Raw genomic sequence first — 23792 nt, 5'->3', positions numbered from 1 at the left:
TGGAAACATTTCTGAACCAATAGAACCAATTTGACCTTGAAACAAACTAGTAATCCTCAGGTTGCACTTACTTTTGCACCTCGTAATATTGGCTCACTTTCCTGAATAAATGAAACGCAGAGCAAACTATTTCTGTTTCATTTCTTGATTAGGTTATTTTTGTGTCTACTTTCAGAATCTGTGTGAAAGTTGTGTTTAGAGTCATTTTTAGGCAGAAATTCTGTGGGTTGCAAATACGTCTAAGCTGCATTGTATAAATACACATACATATATGCATATTATATTACCCAGTAGGCTCATGGCTCCTGCACCTCCTTCAGCGCCAACGGCGAGATCAGCAGTTGCACCTTGCACCTTCTCCTCCACAGACACCAGACCTGAATTCTTCAACGCTGACAAATATTTGTCATAGTTCTTTTTAGCATACACATTCTCCTCTTGGCCTGCAACAGCAAAGCAAAACAGAAAAGATGTGATGAGGAAATGTCAAAATGAAGAACAAAAACCCCAACATGATAACAGTTCACATGTTTGTGTGTTTTGAAAATTTATAGAATAGAATAGAATAGAATAGAATAGACATAGTCTCCTCAATAGTTGCAGTGCAACTGTAAGAGGCAGCGCTAAAGAAAAGGCATTTTGGAGAAATTAACGGCACTACTTAAACCATTCCGTTAACGAAATAAATCTGTGGTATGACAGGGCCTGACGATTACAAACTAGTTTTGCGGTAAGAAATTCTTGTCTGAATATTTACCCATGCTCAACTCCTTGAATGTTTGCTGATTGGTCAAGATCTTTGTCAGTACAGTCCTCATTGCTCCTCCCATCTTTGTAAGCTCCTCCAAAAATGAGATCTGAGGCTCCAGCTGTTGCAGGACTTTCTGTAGATCTCTCTCAGTTGAAGTGTCTGGTAAAGCAAGATAAGAGATACAAGCCATGAAACCCAGCACTTTGTGGACTTATCTTTGGATGTAAATAGCTGTAGTGTATATGTATGTATATACACACATATATAGTTTCATAATTATAGTTTAGGGTTAGTTTTTTTTTTTTTATAGGTGGTAAGTTTAGCTGGTCAGACGGTAAAAGTATCTTGTCTCAAATCTGTATATGTAGAACATTACTGTTTTCACCTGGTTCGACATATCCATCTCTGAGATACTGTATGATACACAGGATCGAGCGGGGAAGAACCATCTCAGACATCAAGAGAAGGTCTCGAGGTATTGAAGGGATATTTTCCCCAGTTCTCAACCGATGCCGTCTGCAAAACCTGCCGGAAAAGAAGAACAAATTTTTATTAAGCGCTCAAATGTCGAAGCTCACTTCACTCTTATTCTTTCAGGAATTAATTGACACCAGGAAATGGATGCACTTTAAATAGAGGCTCTGTGCGTTTATTTATTTTTTATCCTTGTTCAATTACTTGCAATAACATCGAGATCCGGAATTAAATACTGCAGATGTCGTATTAGTAATGTCAGGGTTTAAAAAAATCTGGGAGTTGTTTAATTATTTACCCATGCATATAATGTGATACATACAAACACACAAATTAATACATCTCTTGCACATGTGGGTCATGCCTGCATATTACTGTGATGAATCAGTTCACAATAAATATATGCACCAAAGCTTTAATACGACAACAGCCCTCTGCCATGACCTAGCATTGCCTTGCAGCCCAATTATTTGTTAAGGTTTTAAATATATTTTAATGGACTATCTTATCTAAGCTTTGACTGGGCATTAAGGTTTATGACAGTCAAGAATAGAGGTATGGCGTTGGGCCAGTCACTGTTAAACCACAAGCCAATGGAATTAGCCCAATAGTAGTGTCTAAAAGTATTTAATGGGTTGTAGAAAGATGCACAAAAGCCTGCAGGTACAGATGCTACCATGACAATTATTGTTACGGTTCGCAAGCCTTGACAACCCTGAGCAAAGGTGGATTCCTATTAATAACTGCCACAAGCATCGCAATATTCAAAATTGGTGCCTATGGCAACAATCTGTAAGTACACCTGACCCGAGACGACATTACAAATAACAGGACACGGACTTGCGAAGATCCAGAAATTGTATTCGCCAAATTAGCTCAGTCCCCAGCGAGACCTGTCAAAAAGGATACAGGCTAGGCGTTAGCCAGCTTAGCTATCAGCTAGCTTAGACTTACCCACTCTCTCGCATGACATTACTGTCTCCACAGTCACAGGCCCCGCCAGCCTGGCTCCTGAACATGTTGAAATCATGGCCCGTATGGTCTCCGTTATTAAAACACTCGGCGCACAGTGACATGCACGGAGAGATGCCACAGGTCCGGCATCGATACGCTACAAAATTGGCCGTCCAAACCAAGCCGCACAGAGTCGCGTTGTCATAGGACCGGACCGTCTTGCAGAACTCCTCGAAACCTTCGCCTCCTGCAATCAGACATTTACACCAGTCAATAGCTTCGGTGTCCGCCGCTGGTTTTTCGGGATTTAGCACAGCGTCGAGGAGCTCCTGAAGTTGTCGGACTCCGGAGCTATTGTCAGTCCTGTTTAAGTCTGCCTTCAAGTGGGCGGCAGTAGCTTTCTTGTCCCGGCGCAGCAGCGACGCCGCCATCATGCTCTCTGGCTTGTTGTCCACAAATTTATTTTTGTTGTCTTGTTTCCATGTTCTCGGACTTTCTCGCGATACGCTACGTCGCCGTTGGCTGGTTAACTTCTTAGCGTTATTTACAAAATCCGAGTTATAGCCGCAAATAACTAAGTTTTAAGTGTTTTTCCATGTCGCATTTGATTCAGACTAGTATGGCTATTGTATCAGTCGAGTCGGAAGCGTCTTTGGTCGGGGTTATTGCACAGTCATCTGTTTTGTTTCATTGTTTCTAGGCAACTGATTTCTGGGACTGTCCCGCCTTCATCAGACCTTGACTTGTAAAGAGAAGCAATTTCCGTAGATTAAATATCAATTAAAGTTACTCTTAATTATTTTATAGTTTTATTTTTATTTTTTTGTTTTGTTAAAAACTTTAAATGCTTTCTTAATTTTTCTTAACTTTTTAATCTTGTACCATTTCATTATTATTCTGTATTCGTATAATTAGTAACATTATTACCTTGGTTATTATTATTACTCGTAGTAGTAGTCGTATATTATTAGTTGGTTGTTGTTATTCATATTATTATTGGCATCCGTTTACCGTAAAAACTAAGATATTATAAGGTGCCTTTTTTGGAATTAATCCTTATAAAATAATAAAAAATAAATAAATCGTTATTTAAATTAAAATAATAATTACAATTCAATTAAAAATAATCCACGAGGAACCCATGTCCCGCGTACTTGTTCGTGGTCGGACTGTTTTGGTTGGTGCACACAAAACTTTGCGGAAGTCATCCCAAGCCATGCTCAAAATTATAGCTCAAGATCTAGTTTCCCTGTGATATGAACTTAAGACTTGAAATAACTCCACGGAGCTGACATACAGGGGGCACAAAGATTTGAGACACAACATTTGTTTGCAATGAAACTAAAAGAATTGGAGAGCTGCTTGCAGCAAGTGGACACATTTGAAGAGCCTAAGATCCTCCTGGAGCAGTACCCAACCAGTCCTCACATCGCTGGTGAGACAATATCGTGCTATTAGATTAGCGTTTATTGATTGCTCGTATTAACTTTGTGTTTTTTCTCTCTACAGCATGCATGCTTTACACAATCCAGAATACCTTTGATGACATTGAGGGTAAACTAGTCGCAGATCTAGGATGTGGTTGCGGAGTCCTCAGCATCGGGGCTGCGATGCTAGACGCAGGGTGAGAGATTGTAATTCTTCTGTTGTCATGTTTACAAGTGAACACGTCTCGCTGTCAGGCAGCTTCATGCTTGCCTCCTCTCCCTCTATCTCCTGCAGTTTGTGCGTCGGCTTCGACATTGACGAGGACGCACTGGACATATTCAAGAGAAATGTAGAGGAATTTGAGATTCCTAACATAGATCTGGTGCAGTGTGACCTGTGTTGCCAGGAGGCAGAGGCTTATGCCAACAAGTTTGACACTGTAATAATGAATCCGCCCTTTGGGACAAAACACAACCAAGGTGAGTGCACGGTTGAAAAGAAAGGGGGAGACTTGTGAGAAATAGATTCATGTTGATGAGTGTATATCAGTTTTATACTTCAGGAGGCCCTTTCAGTTATGTGTCTAGCTCAAAGAATTGTAAAGAAAATATACCCCAATAGACTTGTACTTTACAGCAACATGTGCAAAATCTGTTTAAAAGGGCAAAGGTATTGACTGCTTGTCAACAGAAAAAAATAAGGCAAGTTTCTAATGGATGAGTGGTGATCTACTGTGACCTGGATCACTGGGAACCTTGATCAGCTAAACAATGTGTATCGAAATGTAGTGTGAAAAACAAACTTTTACACATCAAGGTGTGATATAACCCAGACTAAAACCTCGCATGAGCATTAGATAAAAAATAATTGTCAAGGCTGTATGTTTTGAAGTCATTCTTTTATGCTGGAAAATGATGTAACCTGACTTTTAAATTTCTTTTTTTTTTTTTTTTTGGAGATGGTGACCATATTTAATTCATGCTCTCCCAAATTCATAACTTAAGTTGTCGTAATAACTAACATGATAGTTTTGAAATGTTCTTTACTCCAATATGATCCCTCCAGAAGTATAGAGTGCTGTACATCTATTTATGAAAATACATTCTATTCTTTTTAGTGTAAATATGACCCTATTTTCCATTTAATACATCCGTTAAATCCTCAAGGCATGGACATGAAGTTTCTCCGAGCGGCTTTAACGATGGCAAAGACAGCTGTTTACTCACTACATAAAACATCAACACGAGAGGTGAGTTCAGAGTCAGTCACAGTACAAGTCTAAACAAGGAAACTGGCAGCGGCAGCGAGTCCTCCAGGCCTCTGAATGCCGACTGGTTACATCACATCGATCATTTTCTATTCTTAACTCATGTACAAAGACTGTGATGTTTGATGATGTGTAATTCCCATTTAATTACAGCACATACAAAAGAAAGCTGGTGACTGGGGAGTAAAGATGGAGGTCATAGCAGGTAAAAAAAAAAAAAAAAAAAAAAATACAATACATCTTGTATACAGTTAATATCAGACACTGACTAAGCTTTCTTTACAGAGCTGCGATATGACCTGCCAGCATCTTATAAGTTCCACAAAAAGAAATCGGTAAGCTCATACTCTGTCAGATAATGGATTTTCCACATCAAATGCATGAAAACAAATCTAGATTGTTTTTAATAAATGTTTTATTTGCTATTCACATATGAAAACTTAAAAAATGAGCAAAGCAAGGGATTTCAAAACAATGGCACACAGACTCTAGATGTCACATGAGAAAAACTAAAATATTCTACCAGATTACTGTCAAAACGCTGCTTTATCCTGAATAAAATCAAAACATCTTCAGAAGAGAAATATAGGAACACAAATTAAAGGAGGCACAACATTTAGGGATTTACTCCAAGCTTTGCAAATATTTTTCATAGGTTGACATCCAGGTGGACTTCCTACGGTTCTCCAAAGCCTGAAGCTCTCACTGGAATGGATTTACCTTGCCTCTGTATTTTCACTGTTTGTAATAAATGTTTCCGTTAAAGAAAAATTCAGGTGTGACATGGTGACTAAGATCCGTTTTCAGTTTTAGCAACTTTAGCGGCAGGTGCTGGAGGAAAAGCACAAACAGGACAAGAAATGGTTAGAGATGATGAACGGACTTGCTTTCAAACCACAATTTAAATCTCTGAATGATGCTGAACTTACCATCATCCTCATCATCACTATCGAATTTCGTCTTTTTTCCTTGGTACTGAGTTCTGCCTTGATCTCTGCCACCTCTTCCCCTTCGGCCTCCTCTTCCTCTGCCGCCTGATCTTCCTCTTCCACCTTTTAAAACAGACAGGAGAAACAAATCATACACATGTGCCTGCATATGAATGAGTAAAAAAAAATATATATCATTTATTTCCTTTTTTTTTTATAAATGCGCCATTTCCTGCATCCACAAGGTTAAGTTTCACGTGACGAGTCTCATGAAACCACACAACAAGATGGCAGCATTTTGGATTTAAAAAGTATGGTGACAGAAGAGCAGAATAAAAGAAAAGTGCCATGCAAGATGTGGAAACGAGGTATAAAATATTAAAGTAATAAACGACAAATCTCAAAAACCTCTAGTCGGGAAACGGCCCTCATAAACCACACTTTACAGATTTGTTTTCACATGTTACACATTCAACAGATCTTTTATGTTTATCGATGTCAAAGAAGTTGCCTTACATTTCCGCTTATTCAATAGTGTTAAACCAAACATGAAAACAGAATTTACCTCTGCCTCTGGACCGACTGTATGACTCTTGCTGAGCTTCAATGATGTTCTTCAGCTCCTCCTTCTCCTCGTCTCCTTCGAGCACCTGCCATGTAACCGTGTTGTCCTTGATCTTCAGTTCTCCCCCGTTGGCCTCTTTGGCCTTTTCAAACGCTTCCTTTGCGTTCCCGTCAAAAAGAAGGGTGCCCTTGTTGGAGGAAGATAAACAGCATCATTTTAACCAAACGATGCTGCTTCATCTGTGTGTTTGAGTTTTCATCTATAGGTAGGTAGCCTACCTCTTTGGCCCCTCTTGTGAAGTCAACCCATTTTATCTTTCCATGCCCGGAGAACAATTCATGAAAGTCCTCTCTTGAAACATCTTCAAGCTCTCCTGAAAACTTCAATAGGCAACCTGTCTGTTCGTCCAAAAGCAGACCCTGAAATATAGATGACAAATCATCGTTAACAAGGCCCAACCCCGGATTTAAGGAGTCCATCACAGCAACGGACTTAGAGCTTTTAAAGCCTTCAGGGATCTTACCATTTCTTTGTCTTCTGCATTTTTCTGCTGTCGTTCCTTGTCACTAAATCACAATTTTTGGCAGGAGGATGAGGAGAGTCAGTTATTTGTGAGAAAATGTACGATCTACTTTAATGATATTCATCACTCTATATTGAATACTCACTGTTTGGCTTTTGCTTTTGTCTCTGCTTTAAACTGTTTTCTCTCTTCTGCTTTTTTTGCATGGTAGTCTTCCCTGAGAAAAAAAAAGTACATGAAAGTTCAAAACGTAAAGAGGTGTTAAAACCACAGTCATTTCAACCTTAAAAGTCAAATCGCTGGTTTAATTTCCTTTAAAAAAAAACATACTTAAACTAAAATACTTCTAAACCATGTGCGCATATGGTTAATTTTAGTATAACTTTGATGCTACAGTATAACTGATCTATTTTCAACTACTAGTAGTTGCAAAAAGCAACTCCTGCACATTGACCTTCTTCTAGTTTCTCATTAAAAGTCGATAGTAACCCGGAGAGGCTGCATAGGTCAACACATTTTTTGTGTAACTTGCTTGATTAGGCATCAATGGCGGAGAGATTAGAAGATCAACGATATGTTTGTACAGTTTTAAAGGCTAATTCATCATTAAAAAAAAATGGTTGGTGGTATGTCTCTATCTAGAAGCAGATCATTTTACCTGGATAACACAAGCATCTCATTGTCTTTGAACGATTTTATGTCTTCACGCGCCAGGAACTGCTTCGCTGATTCTTCTGTGTCGAAACAGATAAACACGGATCCCTGTAAAGAAAGACGTTAAACGATGAACAAAAAATCTTCCACAATTTACAGGGGAAAAAAAATATGAATTTACGGCTGCTTCAGGATCATTTTTATCTACCTTGAACTGCCTCTGCAGGTTTCTCCTCATCTGAATGTTTTCTATTTCGCCTTTTCCAGTCAGCCACTCCTGGATCTCATCGAGGGTTGTTTCGAGAGGGAAACCTTTCTATATGAGAAAAGATAGAAATAAAATGAAGGAAAACAGTCACAATATACCTAATTTAAAGAATGAAATCTAAATATATATATAAAGATGTGACACGAGTCATTTATGATATGTAAAGGTTTACAAAATAAATTGCTAACCAGGTTTACATAACACATGGTAATCAAAAAGCAATTAAACATTACTATGCATGGAATTTATGAACCTACCATGTACACAGATTTGTGTTTGAGTATGTCTTTGTATTCATCGTTCAGTTCGGGTAAGGGCTTGTTTGGAGACCTCCTTATCTTAGTCTTGTCTTCACTGATTTCCAAGAGGCCAGTCTTTGATTTCTGGAGAGCGGCAACGATGACGCTGCTCTCTGCAGTTAAGGACTTCAATCTGTGTAAACGAAGGAAAATATTTCAACAAATGATCTGAAAAATAAATTATCTGCACAAGCACAAATCTCCCGTCCCATTCTAGTGGTGCAGTGTAAAGTGGGACACCCTGCACATCATCTAATCTCACCAGCACAGATGTTATGTGAACACTGGCGAATGGATCTGATTCAAATTTGCTTTTAATTTAAAAAAGGAAAATGGAATTACACGGTCAACTGGTTTGCGCCTACACTGCTCTTTCAAGTAATTTGGCTCGACTAGAAAACATGCTGACTCACACACTAGACTTCTGTCAGAAATAAATACAAACCAGTACCAGCTGGAATTTTAAGTTACACAGATTCCTCTGAAATAAATCAAAACTGTACTTGACTATAACGCTTGCAAGTTTTCACATGTGTTCATGTGGCAAATTGTGATCTGGCTGGTGACTGGGGCACTTCAGGGCCAGCATGAGGTCTGCCTGTCATGAATTATACAGCTGGCAGACAAATCTGATTTGTCATCACTGCCTCTCTCTCTTCTTGCTCATTCACACAACCTCCTCCTCTTTTTTTCTTCCCAAAAGCAAATATAGAAAAATCCCCCATCTGCCTCAGTCCTAACTATCTGAAACAATCATGTTTTGTTGGTGATGAGACGTGATCCATGATTTAAAACAAATATTTTTCCCTTGAGAAGAACACGTGCATTCCACAATAATAAAGAACCCGATAAACCCTCAGTAATCTCAAACACTATATTGATGCTTTCTGAAGAAATGATCCAGCCACCCCAAAATGCAATAACAGCAGTGTTTATATTTAATATTAAATTTAATATTTAATTTCCAAACTCAACTGGTATGTTGAGCATACAAAGGGCATGTATCGGTGAATGACTGGTGAATTATTCATATACAACAGATAAACAGGGAGTGCCACAAAGAGAACTCATAACAAACCTGTTGAATTTCAGCATCGTCTCCAAAGTCACCCAGCCGTCGTCGAGCTGCAGCTGTTCTTTGAGAAACTTGTCTCTCGGAAGATTGTGATCCCCGAAGTAGTACTGTGATGGAATAAAATGCATCATTAGAGCTCAGTTTATATGAACTTTACAAGGCATGAATGGATATTTTAAATCAAAATTACCTCTACTTGTCGGGCCACTTTCATCTCCAGTGAAGACATCTCTTCTTGTTTTTCTGCCATGATGGTTCTGTGAGGCAAAAAGAAAATATTCCACTCGTCATCTTATAAATATTTCTCTTGGACAAATACTACACACCAGAGACACAGAATTACTTTCAAAATATGAAAATTAGGTAAGGATTTAAGACTTAATAAATGTAATTTAAGACCTGCAATGCAAAATATGCTCATATTTAAATGCCTTAAATTGGAATTATCAAATTTTAGACCTGTTAAGACTCCACGGAAACCCTGTTAGTATTTAATTAAATACAGTTTAACAGCACCACAATCTACAGCCTCCGTCATCATCATACCGTTGAATTACCACATGGAGGTGAACAAAAACAGGAAATACGTCCAAACAACAACAAAGCAACTGAATTAATATCTAGACTGACTTAATGCAGCGAGAAAAGACTTATCAATTAATAAAGAGTGTTAGATCACTGTCTTGGTTCAGTTTTCTTTTCCCAGATGTCATTCTGCTGCAGCCAACCACTGCCTGGAAGTTGCAACTAGCTTGGTGGCTAACTGCTAGCCTAGCTTACGTGCACACACACACCGGCCACGCTGTGTGTGCAAACCAGGACCCAGCCATAGATATATAAGGAACCATCGACCCCAGCCCACAGAGTCAAGTGACGGCGCACACTTTATCGATCCTCTTTATTAGTTAGACATGAATTAATTCGCTAAGTGAAGTTACAGTTGCCATTTACACTCTGCGTAACTTCATACCAGCAGCACGTTCGAGGGAAATGTCCGCTCCATTAGGCGCCACGTTGTTACGAAAACAAAATACCCCTTAATATAAAGAACTCACAAAATACAACTTCACCACGTTGTACTCACATTGTGTCGAGTCACTTTTAGCTTTTCACACCAGAAGTCCTCCTCACTTCACTTCTCTTCTCTGTACGCACGTTGTGCTACTGCGTGCTACGGGAACCACCGAGGACCAAAAAGAACCGAGCGCGAACGTCTCACCAGAGACTCCACGGAGGCCAGGAGCCACGAGGGTGCGCTGTGATACGATGGGAGGCTGTGGTGGTTTTTAATCACCAAACCCCGATTTAACAATTGATTATTATTATTATTATTATTATTATTATTATTATTATTATTATTATTATTAGTAGTAGTAGTAGTAGTAGTAGTATTTTTATTATTATGCGATTGTTCAAATGCAACACGTTAATTAAGTTGTTTTCTTTTTAAATGCTAATACTTTATATTTCCCAATCATTATGACCTTAATAGTGTCTTTTCCTGCATCTTTTTTTTAATGTATTTGTAGCAAATATGGCAGATGTTTTGTCACTGCATTTTGTCACCATTACTAAAATATTACTATTACTAAAATCTAAAAATTGGGCACTCCTTCTAGGACGAAAAATTGCACAACTGAAATCCATTCTTCTTTTTTTCCATTTTTGTACAGGTCAATTGTCTACAGTTTAGCGATGTAAACTCTTTCTGCTCTATTATTTCATTTCCCCCCTTTATCTCTGAATGACCCCTCTGTACCGTAGCTTGAATTCAGATTAAAATTTCTATGCATTAAACTGCTTAGCTCTCAACTCCATAGTAAAACAAATACACGTTGTTGTTGTCGTTGTCATCATTTTCTCCTGCTTATTATATCATTCACAAATGTAAGGATCAAGCCAAACCTAAAACATTATAATAAATCCAAGAAGCAATCATTCTCAAGTGTAGTAATTTATTTGGGTCACAGCCTCGTGGTAAAACTCTAGCAATAAAAGTGTAATTATGATGTGAATTTAAATAATGCTCAGATACATTCATCTTCGCTCTTAATTTTAAAAATCTACTGAAATACTCATGAGATGCCCCTGAGTTTCAAGTGAAATGCTTTGTGAGTATATCCACAATCTGGCGAAGAGCTAAACATTCCCATGCTTCAATAAATACTGCCGAGACTATTTGGCACAAGTGACAATAATTGTTTGTCATCAAACACCGTGAACACAAACACAACCATGTGATCTGGTCGGGCTGGGAAGCGTCCCCACTATCTCCCACGAGTCCAGCTCAGGGTCATATTTCTCAATGCTTTGCAGATAAGTCCCTTTCGAGTAGGAGTATCCCCCCGTCACATAGATACAGCCGTTTATCACCACGGCCCCACACTCCATCCTCCTCTCCTTCATCACCGATATCGGTATCCACTCGTCTCCCTCGGGGTCGTAGCAGTCCGCGATGGTCGTCTGTCCACCCACCAAATACAGCTTGTTGTTGAGAGACACAGAGCACAACCCGTACTCTGAAAACACAGGACGTCAGCTCAGTATTCAGCATGTCGATGCTCCTGTTCCACTACATACCATGTTCTCCATACCTGGATGAGGGCTTATAGCGATGATACTCCACTCGTTGATGTCTTGTCTGTACACCTGGATCTTTTCGTAAGTGCAGCTCCCTCTGTATCCGTAGTGGCCTCCGGTCACATAGATCTTATCTCCCATTACACATGCAGTGGCATTTCCTATACCTTCAAAGGAAACACATATTAAACGTATCACTTGAACGGGGTGATACAACATTTTGTGTCTTGAGTTTGAAACATGATGACTTCAGCACAACTTAACAGATTCTCTGGCCAGTTACTCCACAGACCTTGTTGTCATTAATTTCATAGGAACTATATTCTATGTCTACCTAACCACACTCACCCTCCCGCTGTATCACTGCACCAGTTTTTATTTGGCGTTCCACCAGCCTTTCAGGAAAAATATACAGCTGGAAATTATCAGCTGCCTTATGTGGTTGGATAAGAGTGACGATATCTAAAAACTGTTAAAAGAACCTTCAATAAACCAAAAGATGTTGAGACACTGCAAAAAAAAAATCCCCTAATGTCTACTACTATATTTCTTCCTGAACTTTCAACCATATCTCATGGTTGTCATCAGAGTTAACACGTTAACAGCCGAGATCTTCAGGTATTAAACGGTTTGTGTGGCTTATAAAGTACACTCTATGTCATGTTGCCATAGCAACTGAACAATCACCATCACAGCTGAGCAAACGTCACCTCCCCAAAGCTCAAAAAATATAAAAAGAAAGAAAGAACATTGAATTCATTTCGGGAACTGCATTAGTCAACTTTGACATTTTGCAAACATGCAGTCGGTAATCAGAAGCTGATTCTCTGATATTTTTAGAAAACCCTTGATTTATCCCATTTTAGAGTTAATTCTTGACCTTCAAAGCAGCTGTTGTCAAACAACCGCACTTCAAGTTCCATGTAGAAGCTGTTTAGGAGCTTTCAGTTAAATCACATGAACTTCATCAGCAGACGGGAGGTAAAGAATGTGCTCTGAACCGCAGCTTTGAAGCCAACAGGAGCTTTAAATTACTCACAATAATCCACTAAACTGATCTTGCGGTGAGATTGCTTTCACAACCTTAATTTATCCATTTATCCCTTGCTCTCCCTCTTCAGCTCGTATAAAATCAGATAATACTCCAGCATACCTTGGATCATCTTGGCCACAGGAAACCATTTCTTTTTTAAAGGATCATAAAATTCAGTCTCTCGCTCTGGAGCTCCTCCCCTGTAGCCGCCGATGGCATAAACACAGCCATGCAAGGCCACGGAGCAATGGTAGTACCTGGCTGTGATCATGGGACAGCCCTCCGTCCACTCATCGTAGTCACAGTTATAAATCGAAACAGCGTCCATGGCCTCAACCGTGTTTGTCCTGTAACCTCCAGTCACATATATATTTGCTCCAAGTAAACTGACGCTGTAGCTCTCTCTTCCGTGTTCAGGCATGTCTTTTCCTTGCACCCACGTGTCACTGATAGGATCCCAGATGTGAACCTCACAAAGAGGGTGCCAGTAGTACCCCCCAATGACATACAAGTTGGAAGATATTTTTCTACCTGCAGACACCTCTTTGCCATTGGATCTTAAGGCCTGAATGATCATAGCTTTCAACTTCCCGCCACCTTTGTCCATCAAGTATTGTCTGTGCACCTCAAACGTCGCCTTGAAGTAAACCTCATCCAGGTCCAGGTGGATGGAGTGCAGCAAGCCCGAAACGTACTGAATGCGTCTGTCCAAGTCATGGGTCACCCACCTGACCACAGCGTCCATCAGCACTTCTTCTCTCTGAACAGTGAGGACGAGAGCAGCCAAAACAGACCTCATCTTCTCATGGTCCAACTCTGCGAACTCCTCCTGCTGGATGAGCTCGGAGAACCTGCACAGCATCACTCTGCGGGCCTCCCTTTCCAGCCCAGGGCAGAGGTGCAGCTCGGCGAAAGCGTGCATCCCCAGGCAGTTGTCCACGTCCAGCAGGCGAATGAGGAACTCCTCGCAGGCTTGCTTGACGGAGACAAACTGCAGGAGGTCCGCAGCCTCCAGCAAGCTCTGCACGTTGCTCTCAGTGATGCTCACCTGAGCTGTGTACACGTAATTCACCAGAGCGCCCAGGACAGAGGAGTCCACTCCGGTCAGTTTGACCACGCTGTTGGACCTCTCCCTCATGTCAGCTGTGAACATGACTTTGAAATAAGAGCTGCGGGCTGACAGCAGCGCCCTGTGACAGTGGAACACCTGTCCGGACTCGCCACATTGCAGCGTAACGTCGGTGAACAGGCCGCTCAGGTAGAAATGCCTGAGAGCATCCAGGAGCTCTGCCGGATGGTCACCATCACAGAAGTCGTATGTGTAGATCTCTGCTTGTTTATGTGTCATGATTTCTGGGAGAAGAAAAAAAAAGGAAAACACTATCAGTTTCAAAATAAGCGAAAGCAAGCTGAAATCAAAATCAAAGCAAAATCGTGGCGACGCAGATGTCCCCGCATTTGTTTTTTAAATTCACAATCAGAAGGCTACACTCAAGCGGAGACACTGCAGGCTTACCTCTCATCCTATTTCCATAGATGACCTGAGATTGTCGCCATTGACGCTCCGCAGTGTCCTCTACTCGAGCGCTCCTCTCCAAAACACACCAACCTCAATTTAGCTCTCGCAGGACGGACAGTCACAGAGGCGGCTCGATCCTATTTTGGTATTTGTGTGCTCCGTCCATCCTCCCCCTCCTCTTGCTCCTCTCCTGCACTACACGCTCCCAACAGCAGGTCCTTGACAAAAACCAAGCCACCATTCAGAGGAATCACCCGGCACCGCTATTTCCCCCCCGGAGCCTAAATATAAACCTTCATCCACGGTCCCGTGACGCGCTCTCGGACTGCGCATTAGTGTGTCCAACAGACGGAGGAGTCCCAGCAGAATACAAATCTTATACAAATGAGCGTCGCCTTCCATAGGCTACAGCACAACAAGGAGCCACCGCGCTGCTCCATTCATGTATTTTTTTCCCCTCCTCTCTCAAAGAGCATTCTTGTCGTTGCCATGGTATTTTGAACCCAGTTTCCAGTGCGGCCAAGGCTTTAATCTAATCCTAACAAGGATTAACTGCAGAGTGCGACATATTCCTGCAGAACATTTTAGATAAGCGAACCGATTTACGATAAGCAAAGTAAAAAACAAACAAAAAAAATCATTAAGTTAAACATGCACTTTAGCAGTTACACTTGAACACATTCATCGTTTAGTACATTTGTATGTACAATCTACTAAGCAGCTGTTACTTAACGATCATTATGTACACTTCTACACTTTACTCTAAGATTTTTTTTAAAGTATCCTTATAAGGGATCTCATGAAACACACAGAGGCAACATTGTAAAATTAAAAATATGAATCATCATGCATTGTTGCATTCAATCATTGCTTCATAATTATATATATCTTTGCTTTAAAGGGTCAAAAAAATAACTGAACAGCACACGACAATTAGACTTTTTATTTAGTTTTTTGCTCATAAAACACTGAATACACTGGAATGTTATCAAAATGTTAATTGTAAACTTCAAGTGTTCAACTTCTAAACAAGTTGTTAGCTGTAAACACAGACAGATAAAGCGTATTAAGACATTTTCACTGAAAAGGTTTTTCGGATACTGAAGCTTATCCTGGGGCTATTGGGAATGTCGCTACTGTCATTTAAATGCTGAGCTGGGCCGCATCCACAACCAGAGGCTTCAAGGCACTGAGATCTGGCAGCGCAGAGGACACCCCCACACAATACCACAGATCCCCGCTGCGGTCTGCAGGAGCGCTGAACGACTGGATCTCCACTCCCCCTGTGGCCAACGCTCCTGAACAGAGAACAATTGAAGAGAGAAAATAAGGAGGGCTCTGTAGCAAAAGAACCTCTGAACACTGCAATTTAGTACTCGTAATTCAGTCATCTAAATGAACCGTCTTAAAGCGGCAGCAGGGGGCAAATATTGTTCTCAATTTTGGCCACATTCAGAATGATGCACGGTTTCATTTCAAAAATGCAGTTTAAATTTACTGCCACAGAGCATGCAGCAGATAAGCCTCATCTCCATTTATCTGAATTCGAGATGCAGTGTGAACACCATCATTCTGTGTCTTTAGCTTCAAAATTAGTTTGTTATCTGGGAACCGGTGACGTCATTGGGTTTTAGAAGCAGCACAAGCTGCTGCACAATAGATTTCTAGACTCCACCTCAGGGAATTCAGAGATGATACAAAAGTTTTTCTCCTCACTTGGATGTTAGTGAACAGATCCCAAGATCCCAAAAATAAATCGAAGGAAACAACCAAGACCAAGAGAGCAGATGACGACTGAGTAAGTAACATATTTTTATCACATGTGGCCCACAAAGTTGAGTAGTTTTCTCAACTTATTTTTTCAGTGTTATAATCAGACCAACACTGTCACTAAATTGCAAGATTTGACACTTCCACCTCTACAGTTGTGCAAGCTGCTAACATTTAACCCCTGAGACCTGAGCTTTAGTTTGACATGCAATTTCTCCAAGGTGTTTGGGATCAGTGTTTAAGTGTTTAAGCAACATTTGACTTGATTTTTTTACGACTTTTAAAGACTTTACAAGCTGATATGAGTGAATACTGACTATACTAGTTGTATCTGTTTATTGACTCAGTTTTGACTCAATTTATTGACTGATTTATTGATGGACCGGCGTGAATGTTCTTACCAGCCACTGAGGACAGGAGCTGAGGGCTGGCAGAGGCCTTAAAGAACAGCAGATTTCCAGCGAGAGAGACGGGCTGTCTGAACGCGCTGTCACTCAGTTCCAGCAGCACTGGCACACCACCCTGAACTGAACCGCTGGCTTTATAGCTGCAGCCATCAGCCACGATCTCCACCTTACACACACCTTCGGCTGCCCCATCAGATGCACAGTGGGACTGGTTTACCTGAAGAGATCGATGATGAGAAGATTTAGTTTCCTAGACACATGATCGTTGTCGTCAATGAGTGACAGATTGAGACGATCTGTTACCGTGACTCCAGTCTCCTTGGCTAGGTTCAGGGCATTGATGAGGTTTGGGCAACATCCAGATCCACTGAGAAGTCCAACCAGTACAGCTGAAGTCATGTAACCAGTGGAGGACTTCAGGCAGTCCCCTGGTTTGCAGGAAACAGTAAATAGTGTTGAGCAGTTGGCTTTAGCAATTCCACAATTAGACCACTAGAGGGGGAAAAAACTACAACATTATCCTCCTATGACCTGATCACACTCTCATTGAGAGCTTAAGCAAACTGGTTACACCAGTAACTACCTTGAGTAGTGATTTGAACACGTGTGAATGGTTTCTTAGAGGCACTGCAAGCCTGAAGCACGGCTCCAACAGCTTCTCCAAGTTTGATCAGCTGGTGAGATTCCTGGGAGAAAGTGCTGGCCAACACCTGCGCATTCACCTGAACGGCGAGATAAGAGAGAAAGTGTTGATGATAACCGCCCACATTTTATTTAATAAGTCCTCATGGTGAGGCATTTGGGTTCATCATGGCTTCGTCACACTGAAATTCACTTATGATTGAAACTTTACTGGTGACTGACCCTGGAAACTGTAGTTTACAAAGCAATCTGACAATAACGTTACATCATGTGATTTCCAAGCTCAAAACCAAACTGTCAATTGAATATTTAAAACAATACAGATAGAAAATACAATGGAAAAATGTGTGATGATTTTCTGAAGTGCCTACTAATGGAACATTAAGTGATATTATTTTGTCAAACACAAGAGGTCAAGATGAACCTATTCGCCATATCACATGCTGTAGTATCTGTCTGGAATAAAACATCTGGTGAGTTGTGATCTGTGCCAAGTCAAACATGTGACACAGACATACACCTGAATATTGGATTTGGTTTCCTAAGCCCTCATAGACCTACTCAGACTGATCATACAGACAGCTCTGAGCCATCAAACGAATCAGGTGTCAACTTGATCACGTTACTGAGGACATCCACTGGCTAACGATTACATATAACAAAATCACAATTCACACACATGCTAGAATTTAAAGAATGTAGAAAGACAATACCTTATCCTCACACACCACAAATATATTAAAAACATTATAAATTCATAAAAATAGACTGCTCCACAGCTCTTCATGTTGGGATTAAATTCAAATTAAATTCAGTGACACAAAGAACACTTTGACCATACTTTTTGCTTCTTGTGATTTTTTTTTTTTTAAAGCTTACTGTATGTTGGATTTAAAAATGAGTAATTGATTCAATCTTTGTCTCTCACAAAGAGCCCATTTAAAATGTTGTACAACAAAAACTACATTCTGTCACAGTAATCTGTCTAAACAGCATAAGAGCACCGAGTGTGACTTACTGCTCCAACCAGGTTCTTGCCTTTCACCATGTCGACAATCTGCAGGGCGATGTCCTCCCCACATCGAGCCTGAGCCTCCTTCGTACTGGCTCCCAAGTGAGGACAGCTGATGACGTTGGGATGTTCCACGAGAGAGCGGTTCTTAGGTGGTTCCTGTGGCAACAAGCGTGAACACAGCAGCATCTCTTTTATTGATATTAAAGAGCGATTAAATTACTAAATTATTTGATTTGTGACATCAACATTACAGACATGGCTGCGAGCTTACCTCAACGAAGACATCAAGTCCTGCTCCTCCGCACTGTCCGGACTCCAAAGCTCTGAGGAGAGCGTCCTCATCAATGATGCCCCCTCTGGCACAGTTCACAACCTTCACTCCTTTCTTACACTTGGCGAACGATTCATCGTTAAGCAGGCCTTGAACACAAAAAACATTTAAATATAAATTCCACAGCAGTGAGAGTAGCCAGCTTTTTGTACCTGCCTAGAATATTGTGATGGTTTACAATTATTGCTGCCTAACACTGGGTGAAAACATAGAAAATCTGTTTGTTGTGTGTCGTGACGAGGGGAGATGGCACATATTTTAGAACAAGCTTTAAGTCTCTCACTCACTGATAGCACTCATGTTATTATTTATGCATTCATCCCAAACTAATTGGATTTCATAGAAAAAACAAATGGGCTTTGGACGAGGATGATGAAATACTGTGACGGGTTGTTACATTTCTGGGGAGGTGTACGTTTGCCTGTGGCGAAGGCCAGAGGTCTTCAACGTTTTCAGGCCAAGGATCCCCAAACTGATGGAGAGATTAAGTAAGGACCCCCTACTAGGGCTGTACTATTCTGGAAAAAATGTGAATCACGATTTTTTTGCTTAGAATTGAGATCACGATTCTTTGGCACGATTTTTTTTTTTACAAAATGTTTATTGCACTGATGAACTTTATCAAAACTTAGAATGTACAGCATACGTTTTTGGTCACGAGTTTGGTTCGGGTCTGTGGGTGACTCTCGCCACTACCACCTGGGGTTTCTTCGCCATCCATTTAACTCTCTTTACCGCTGACTTCTCTCTGCTTCTCTCCCTCACCGTTTCCACACACTCAACTGCAGGCGGGCTTCCTCCTCTGAGGGAATCACGTGTTGTAAAGAAGCTTTATCATAGGTCGAGGGAAGAATCAGCGACAGTGCTGCCTTTAGGGGCGCTTGAAAAAATCCAGGAAGAAATGGGAGCATTTGTTTGTTATGCCGCTCGTGAAGAAATAAAATGCTTAAGAATCGCTTAATTCGAAATGAGATCACGTCTATGTGTGAATCGAGATCTCGATTTTTTAACGATTTATCGTGCAGCCCTAACCCCCACCTACTATATGTGTTCTATATTAAACTCTGCCTAGTTCTTTTTGCATTTAATATTAAGCTATTCAAATAATACACGGGTTCAAATTGCAACAGTAGGGTGGCTTTGCAACTACCGTAAACATAAACATACCTGAAATAAATAATTTATATATTCCCTGTGAAACGCTATGCTGTTGAGACGGCTCCTGTAGTGTTGAATGAGTGAAGTGCTAACTGAAAGATAACGTCTTCTGTCTCCATTTATCCCTCTTCTAAAATATGTTGGATTCATTATAGTGTCTATTTAAAGAAATGTAAATTTGTGGGGGGGAAACAAATGTATAAAAATGTCTAATCAACCCAAGATTTTGCGACCCCCCCTCTGCAATACCTCTGCAGACCCCATAGGGGTCATGGACCCCTTGTTGAAGACCTATGGCATAAGGTACGGAGTGATGTTGCTCTGACACGAAAGCATAACTTTGTTTTTAGTGTTATCGTTATTCAATGAAGGGAACCAGAGTGCAGCTCACCAACGGTAGAGGGCATTAGGGGAGTATGAACTGTGATGTAGTCACACTGGGGCCAAAGCTGCTCCAGAGACATCTGCTCCACCCCCCAGCTGGCCGACACCTCAGGCGGAGTGATCGGATCATAACCAATGGTCTGACAAGGAGAACAAGAAGATTAAAACAAATCTTGTCATATTTGTTTCCTTCAAACACACATGGAGAACCATGAGCATATTATTATTATCATCACTCTGTAGGCTGTAGTGTCATTAATTACCTTCATGCCAAATGACTGCATTCTTGAGGCCACTTCCTTTCCTATTCTCCCGAGTCCAACTATTCCGAGCACTTTGCCGTAAAGCTCTGCACCCATGAACTGTAAAATCAGGAACACAATGATGACCCCCGACAACACACTCTCAAACACACCCAAGTGCCACATCCGATTACTCACAACTGGATGAACAACGGAGCCAACCATGCAACGGTAATTTCTTTATATGCCGAGAGCAAACACTCGTTCGAGCAGAGCATGGGAGCAAACAAAAAACCCCTGCTCACCTTTTTCCGATCCCAGTTCCCCTGCTTCATCGACATCGCAGCTTGAGGAACATTTCTGAAATCAGAATGGCACATTTGGTAATTCGGTGCAATTAAAACAACTAAGTGTGTTGACAATTGCTGACAGAAAAATCAGTCTTGCCTTGAGAGGCTCATCAGCAGGGCACACGTGAGCTCGGCGGCACTGATCGTGTTGCCGCTCGGTGTGCTGGAGAAAACAGTGGATGGACAGTTAATTATTTTGGAACTGCTCAGGCAACCAAACTTGTGCACATATCAGAGACTTACTTCATGACGATGATGCCCTTTTTGGTGGCAGCATCAACGTCCACATTGTCCACACCGGTCCCGGCTCTCCCAATGATTTTGAGGCTATCAGCAGCACTGATAATATCAGCCGTTACCTTGGTCGCAGATCTAACCACAAGGCCGTCGTAATCCTAAGAAAAACATAGTTGATACTCAGATATAGGTCACAGGTATTGCCTCACATGAACTATGGCATGTTTGTCATTATTATTTCTGTATACAGTGCATATTTAAACCACTGATGAGCACTATCTGTTAACACCTGATCTGCATTGAATCGTAGCCTATATTTATACCAGATCAGATTTCGTAACCATGGAAACGGCCGTTTTGTAACCGCACACGCTTAAGCTTTTTTTCTGATTCTTTTTACTGTATCAGAAAATGAAAGGGAGTCATATTTAGCTTCACACAGCTTCGTGTAGTGTAACCACAACCATGACCTGGTCGTCAGTTCCCGGTTTTTCTTCCCTTAGGCCGAATTTGATAGGTACCGATCATTGCAGACAATCAAAGTCGCTCATATCCTTGTATCCTTGATATCAACTATGAGGACAAAATGATCAGCTGCTGTCTAATCTATACCATCCACTGACAGATGCTGCATTTTTCATTTTTGTGTGGATCAAATTAACAGAATTTGCATGTGGTTCGTTGCCTTGTTTATATAAAAAAAAGGGGGGGGGGGGGGGGGGGCAGCTCACTTTTGGCCCCAGGATCCAAAAGAAATTTACACCAGCCCTGAATCCACTGCACACTACACTGCACTAAACTATACTAGGTTTCAATAAGAACAATTGACTTTTGGCGCATGTTTTCTAATCTAGTTCTAATCTGTGCAAATGTTGACTTCTGCGCAGGATCCGCTGTGAGCTGATAAAGCTGCATGTACAGCAGTGATGGGAGAGCCGGTAAAATCAGGGATGAGTTGCATCAGCTTCCCAATGGGCGGTACTTATCTAACAAATCTATTGGCACACCTCAGTCACTTCTGATACAAAAACGTGTCCGATGTGAGTCGTTGGCGAAAATCAAGCGGCACGCACACTTGGCTAAAAGAAATAAGGGCACATGAAATACTTTATTTCTCTCCTTTATGAGACTTTTCGTGCGCATAGGTTGAAAACGTTAAAACCTAAAGAGACTAAAACTTTGCTGAAACCTGCTGCACGTTGCACAAACACGCACAAACTACACTCAGGGGCATGCGAAGCAGTTGTGCAACACAGCGCAGAGTGCCAACCTCACCTTAATCTCCGCCATTAATTCATCTTTCTTCATGTTCTGCTTTTCCGTGACTCGGATGCCATTTTCCTCCAGAATCGCCCTGCAGCGAGGGTCCACGCTCTCACTGATTAACACCGTTTTGACGCAGATCGGGGCCATCGTCAGGGGTTACTCGCTGGTGGGGTCACCGCCGGGTGTTGACTGCTTGATGCCTCGGTGAAATGATGATGGCCACGGAGGAATTGCTGTCTGCCTTCCCTCTGTTGGTTTTGAATGGCTGTCCGGGAGCTGAGACGGCCCCCATTTTAAGGTGGACCCGCCTCCCCAGCATCTCCTGCTCTGACGCAACAGACTGGAAACCAGTGGGATTGTGCGAAAACCAGTCTGCGGTGATTATTGGAGCGCAGAACAAGGGGAAATATTAGAGGAAACAATTGTCAAAAGTAACCATGTAACATTTGTAACTGCTTGGGTGGAAGCCAGCTTTAGATTAACAATGCATTATGTTTTAGAATAATGTTAATACATGCTTCCAGTTCAGCCTCCCACGTGCCACATGGGTGAACTCTAGTAAAGATTTATTTTCTCTTTGCCTCTCTCGCATAAAGCTTTTGGCTGGTGAAAAACCAGTGACAGAGTTGTGAAACATCAGAGTCTTAATGGCTTCACCTCAGTTTGCGAGGACAGTCTGCTACAGACAGATTTATACATGGCCATGTTTTTTTTTCCATTTTAACAAAGGATTTAATGTCTTTGCATCCATCCTTTGACACGGTTCCAGGTTAATTGAGATGTGATGACGTTAATCACGTCTAATTGTGTGTCGGGGAGTGTTTAGTGCCTGAACATATCATCTAGTCTGATGGCTCCGTTTTTGGTCTCATTGATACAAAGTTTTCCACAACTGTAACTTTCTATTCCTCCCATGAAGCCTGACTGGCGAAGAACCCGTGTAACCGTTGGTGAGTGCAGAGTCTCACATAAGTTTCTTTCTTTGTGGCCTCCCTCACCAATCTCCTCCTTGCACTCAGTTTGTGAGGACGGACAGATTTACGTGCCACGCTCCTTCCTTTGCATAACGATGGATGGATTTAACTGAACTCCAGGGTTCAGTGACTTAACTCACAGACTAATTCTGTGATGGACCATGTGACAGTATAGGTTGTTCTGGCATACTTTCTACTTGTTATTTGAGCCTTCCCTACACTCCTCCAACCAGAATGAAGGATTTCCCTCATCCAGCTCTTAGTGCTGTTCATATTCTGTTTGGTTTCATTTAAGGTAGCCTTAACCATAAATTCATTTCTTAGTGGCTCTCTCCTCATTGTCAGTGTATCACATCATATTAAGATATTGAAATAAAAAAAAAATATAGCTATTTTAGACATGTTAACGTGTGTCAGCAGGTCAAGTCAGGCAGTTCCTAATTTAACAGATGCTGTTCAGCACCTGACTCATTAGAGAGCACATGACAGCCTCTTTATGTCACTGTTGGCTCGGTAATTTAACACAACTGTCCCAGGACTACGGCTCTATCTGTTTTCTAGTACCAGACTTAAATGCACATAATGTGTTTTTGTGTGTAGGGTCATTATTTCTTTAAAACTCCCTGTCAACTCCCTGTAATGGACAGCGTCCTTCATCCATTAGAAGAAGAATGAAAAAGAATTGCAACAAAGGGGA

The 23792-nt window shown here is 41.2% G+C and overlaps 5 protein-coding genes across 6 annotated transcripts in view; 1 reads left to right on the top strand and 4 right to left on the bottom strand.

Annotated features, from left to right (window-relative positions):
• Positions 1-3063, bottom strand: part of ubr3 (ubiquitin protein ligase E3 component n-recognin 3) — a 38318-nt gene extending 35255 nt beyond the window's left edge. Inside the window, exons 1-4 of one of the 2 annotated variants that reach the window (XM_047600359.1) lie at positions 2180-3063; positions 1137-1276; positions 758-910; positions 288-443 (exon numbers count right to left, since the gene is read on the bottom strand). In XM_047600359.1, coding sequence (XP_047456315.1) covers positions 288-443; positions 758-910; positions 1137-1276; positions 2180-2613 — 883 coding nt within the window. In that variant the 5' untranslated portion in view covers positions 2614-3063. The remainder of the gene's footprint in view (positions 1-287; positions 444-757; positions 911-1136; positions 1277-2179) is intronic. The other variant, XM_047600360.1, reaches the window with a different exon arrangement.
• Positions 3064-3244: 181 nt separating this feature from the next.
• On the top strand, positions 3245-5645 carry mettl5 (methyltransferase 5, N6-adenosine). The gene is made up of 7 exons (XM_047600363.1): positions 3245-3614; positions 3689-3803; positions 3902-4086; positions 4774-4856; positions 5028-5079; positions 5160-5209; positions 5530-5645. Exons 1-7 carry the CDS (start codon positions 3515-3517, stop codon positions 5569-5571), a joined length of 627 nt encoding a protein of 208 aa, XP_047456319.1. The 5' UTR covers positions 3245-3514; the 3' UTR covers positions 5572-5645.
• ssb (small RNA binding exonuclease protection factor La) lies at positions 5272-10419 on the bottom strand. Its single transcript, XM_047600361.1, has 12 exons — positions 10272-10419; positions 9378-9444; positions 9191-9294; positions 8071-8245; positions 7754-7861; positions 7550-7653; positions 7037-7108; positions 6892-6934; positions 6647-6787; positions 6369-6555; positions 5804-5926; positions 5272-5705 (listed from the first exon to the last, which is right to left on the bottom strand). The coding sequence occupies exons 2-12, from the start codon at positions 9435-9437 to the stop codon at positions 5665-5667; spliced, it is 1158 nt and encodes a 385-aa protein (XP_047456317.1). The 5' UTR covers positions 9438-9444; positions 10272-10419; the 3' UTR covers positions 5272-5664.
• A 709-nt stretch (positions 10420-11128) lies between these two features.
• Positions 11129-14786, bottom strand: klhl23 (kelch-like family member 23). The gene is made up of 4 exons (XM_047601002.1): positions 14317-14786; positions 12921-14153; positions 11782-11934; positions 11129-11706 (listed from the first exon to the last, which is right to left on the bottom strand). Exons 1-4 carry the CDS (start codon positions 14321-14323, stop codon positions 11396-11398), a joined length of 1704 nt encoding a protein of 567 aa, XP_047456958.1. The 5' UTR covers positions 14324-14786; the 3' UTR covers positions 11129-11395.
• A 461-nt stretch (positions 14787-15247) lies between these two features.
• Positions 15248-22393, bottom strand: phgdh (phosphoglycerate dehydrogenase). Its single transcript, XM_047601986.1, has 12 exons — positions 22131-22393; positions 20862-21013; positions 20716-20781; positions 20574-20628; positions 20290-20388; positions 20034-20166; positions 18425-18573; positions 18157-18309; positions 17080-17218; positions 16800-16924; positions 16491-16713; positions 15248-15617 (listed from the first exon to the last, which is right to left on the bottom strand). The coding sequence occupies exons 1-12, from the start codon at positions 22266-22268 to the stop codon at positions 15463-15465; spliced, it is 1587 nt and encodes a 528-aa protein (XP_047457942.1). The 5' UTR covers positions 22269-22393; the 3' UTR covers positions 15248-15462.
• Between the last annotated feature and the right edge of the window lie 1399 nt (positions 22394-23792).

Source organism: Mugil cephalus, chromosome 12, assembly GCF_022458985.1.
Source record: "Mugil cephalus isolate CIBA_MC_2020 chromosome 12, CIBA_Mcephalus_1.1, whole genome shotgun sequence".
Classification (NCBI taxonomy): Eukaryota; Metazoa; Chordata; class Actinopteri; order Mugiliformes; family Mugilidae; genus Mugil; species Mugil cephalus.
The sequence above is the reverse complement of the archived record's forward strand: the minus strand, read 5'-3'. Positions and strand labels throughout refer to the sequence as shown.

What these genes read in the sequence shown, in the direction of transcription:
- mettl5 (XM_047600363.1), top strand. Translation starts at nt 3,515, where the DNA reads ATGAAACTAAAAGAATTGGAGAGCTGCTTGCAGCAAGTGGACACATTT. An exon ending in AAAGATGGAGGTCATAGCAG is followed by an intron (nt 5,080 to 5,159) that starts GTAAAAAAAAAA and finishes CTTTCTTTACAG; the next exon opens with AGCTGCGATATGACCTGCCA. An exon ending in AGTTCCACAAAAAGAAATCG is followed by an intron (nt 5,210 to 5,529) that starts GTAAGCTCATAC and finishes TATTTTTCATAG; the next exon opens with GTTGACATCCAGGTGGACTT.
- ssb (XM_047600361.1), bottom strand. Translation starts at nt 9,437, where the DNA reads ATGGCAGAAAAACAAGAAGAGATGTCTTCACTGGAGATGAAAGTGGCC. An exon ending in AACACAAATCTGTGTACATG is followed by an intron (nt 7,862 to 8,070) that starts GTAGGTTCATAA and finishes TTTCTCATATAG; the next exon opens with AAAGGTTTCCCTCTCGAAAC. An exon ending in ACCTGCAGAGGCAGTTCAAG is followed by an intron (nt 7,654 to 7,753) that starts GTAGATAAAAAT and finishes CTTTCTTTACAG; the next exon opens with GGATCCGTGTTTATCTGTTT.
- klhl23 (XM_047601002.1), bottom strand. An exon ending in TGTGGCCAAGATGATCCAAG is followed by an intron (nt 11,935 to 12,920) that starts GTATGCTGGAGT and finishes TTTCCTTTGAAG; the next exon opens with GTATAGGAAATGCCACTGCA. An exon ending in CGCTATAAGCCCTCATCCAG is followed by an intron (nt 11,707 to 11,781) that starts GTATGGAGAACA and finishes CTGTGTTTTCAG; the next exon opens with AGTACGGGTTGTGCTCTGTG.
- phgdh (XM_047601986.1), bottom strand. Translation starts at nt 22,268, where the DNA reads ATGGCCCCGATCTGCGTCAAAACGGTGTTAATCAGTGAGAGCGTGGAC. An exon ending in GGAACTGGGATCGGAAAAAG is followed by an intron (nt 20,389 to 20,573) that starts GTGAGCAGGGGT and finishes CTGATTTTACAG; the next exon opens with TTCATGGGTGCAGAGCTTTA. An exon ending in GCAAGAACCTGGTTGGAGCA is followed by an intron (nt 17,219 to 18,156) that starts GTAAGTCACACT and finishes CTCGCCGTTCAG; the next exon opens with GTGAATGCGCAGGTGTTGGC.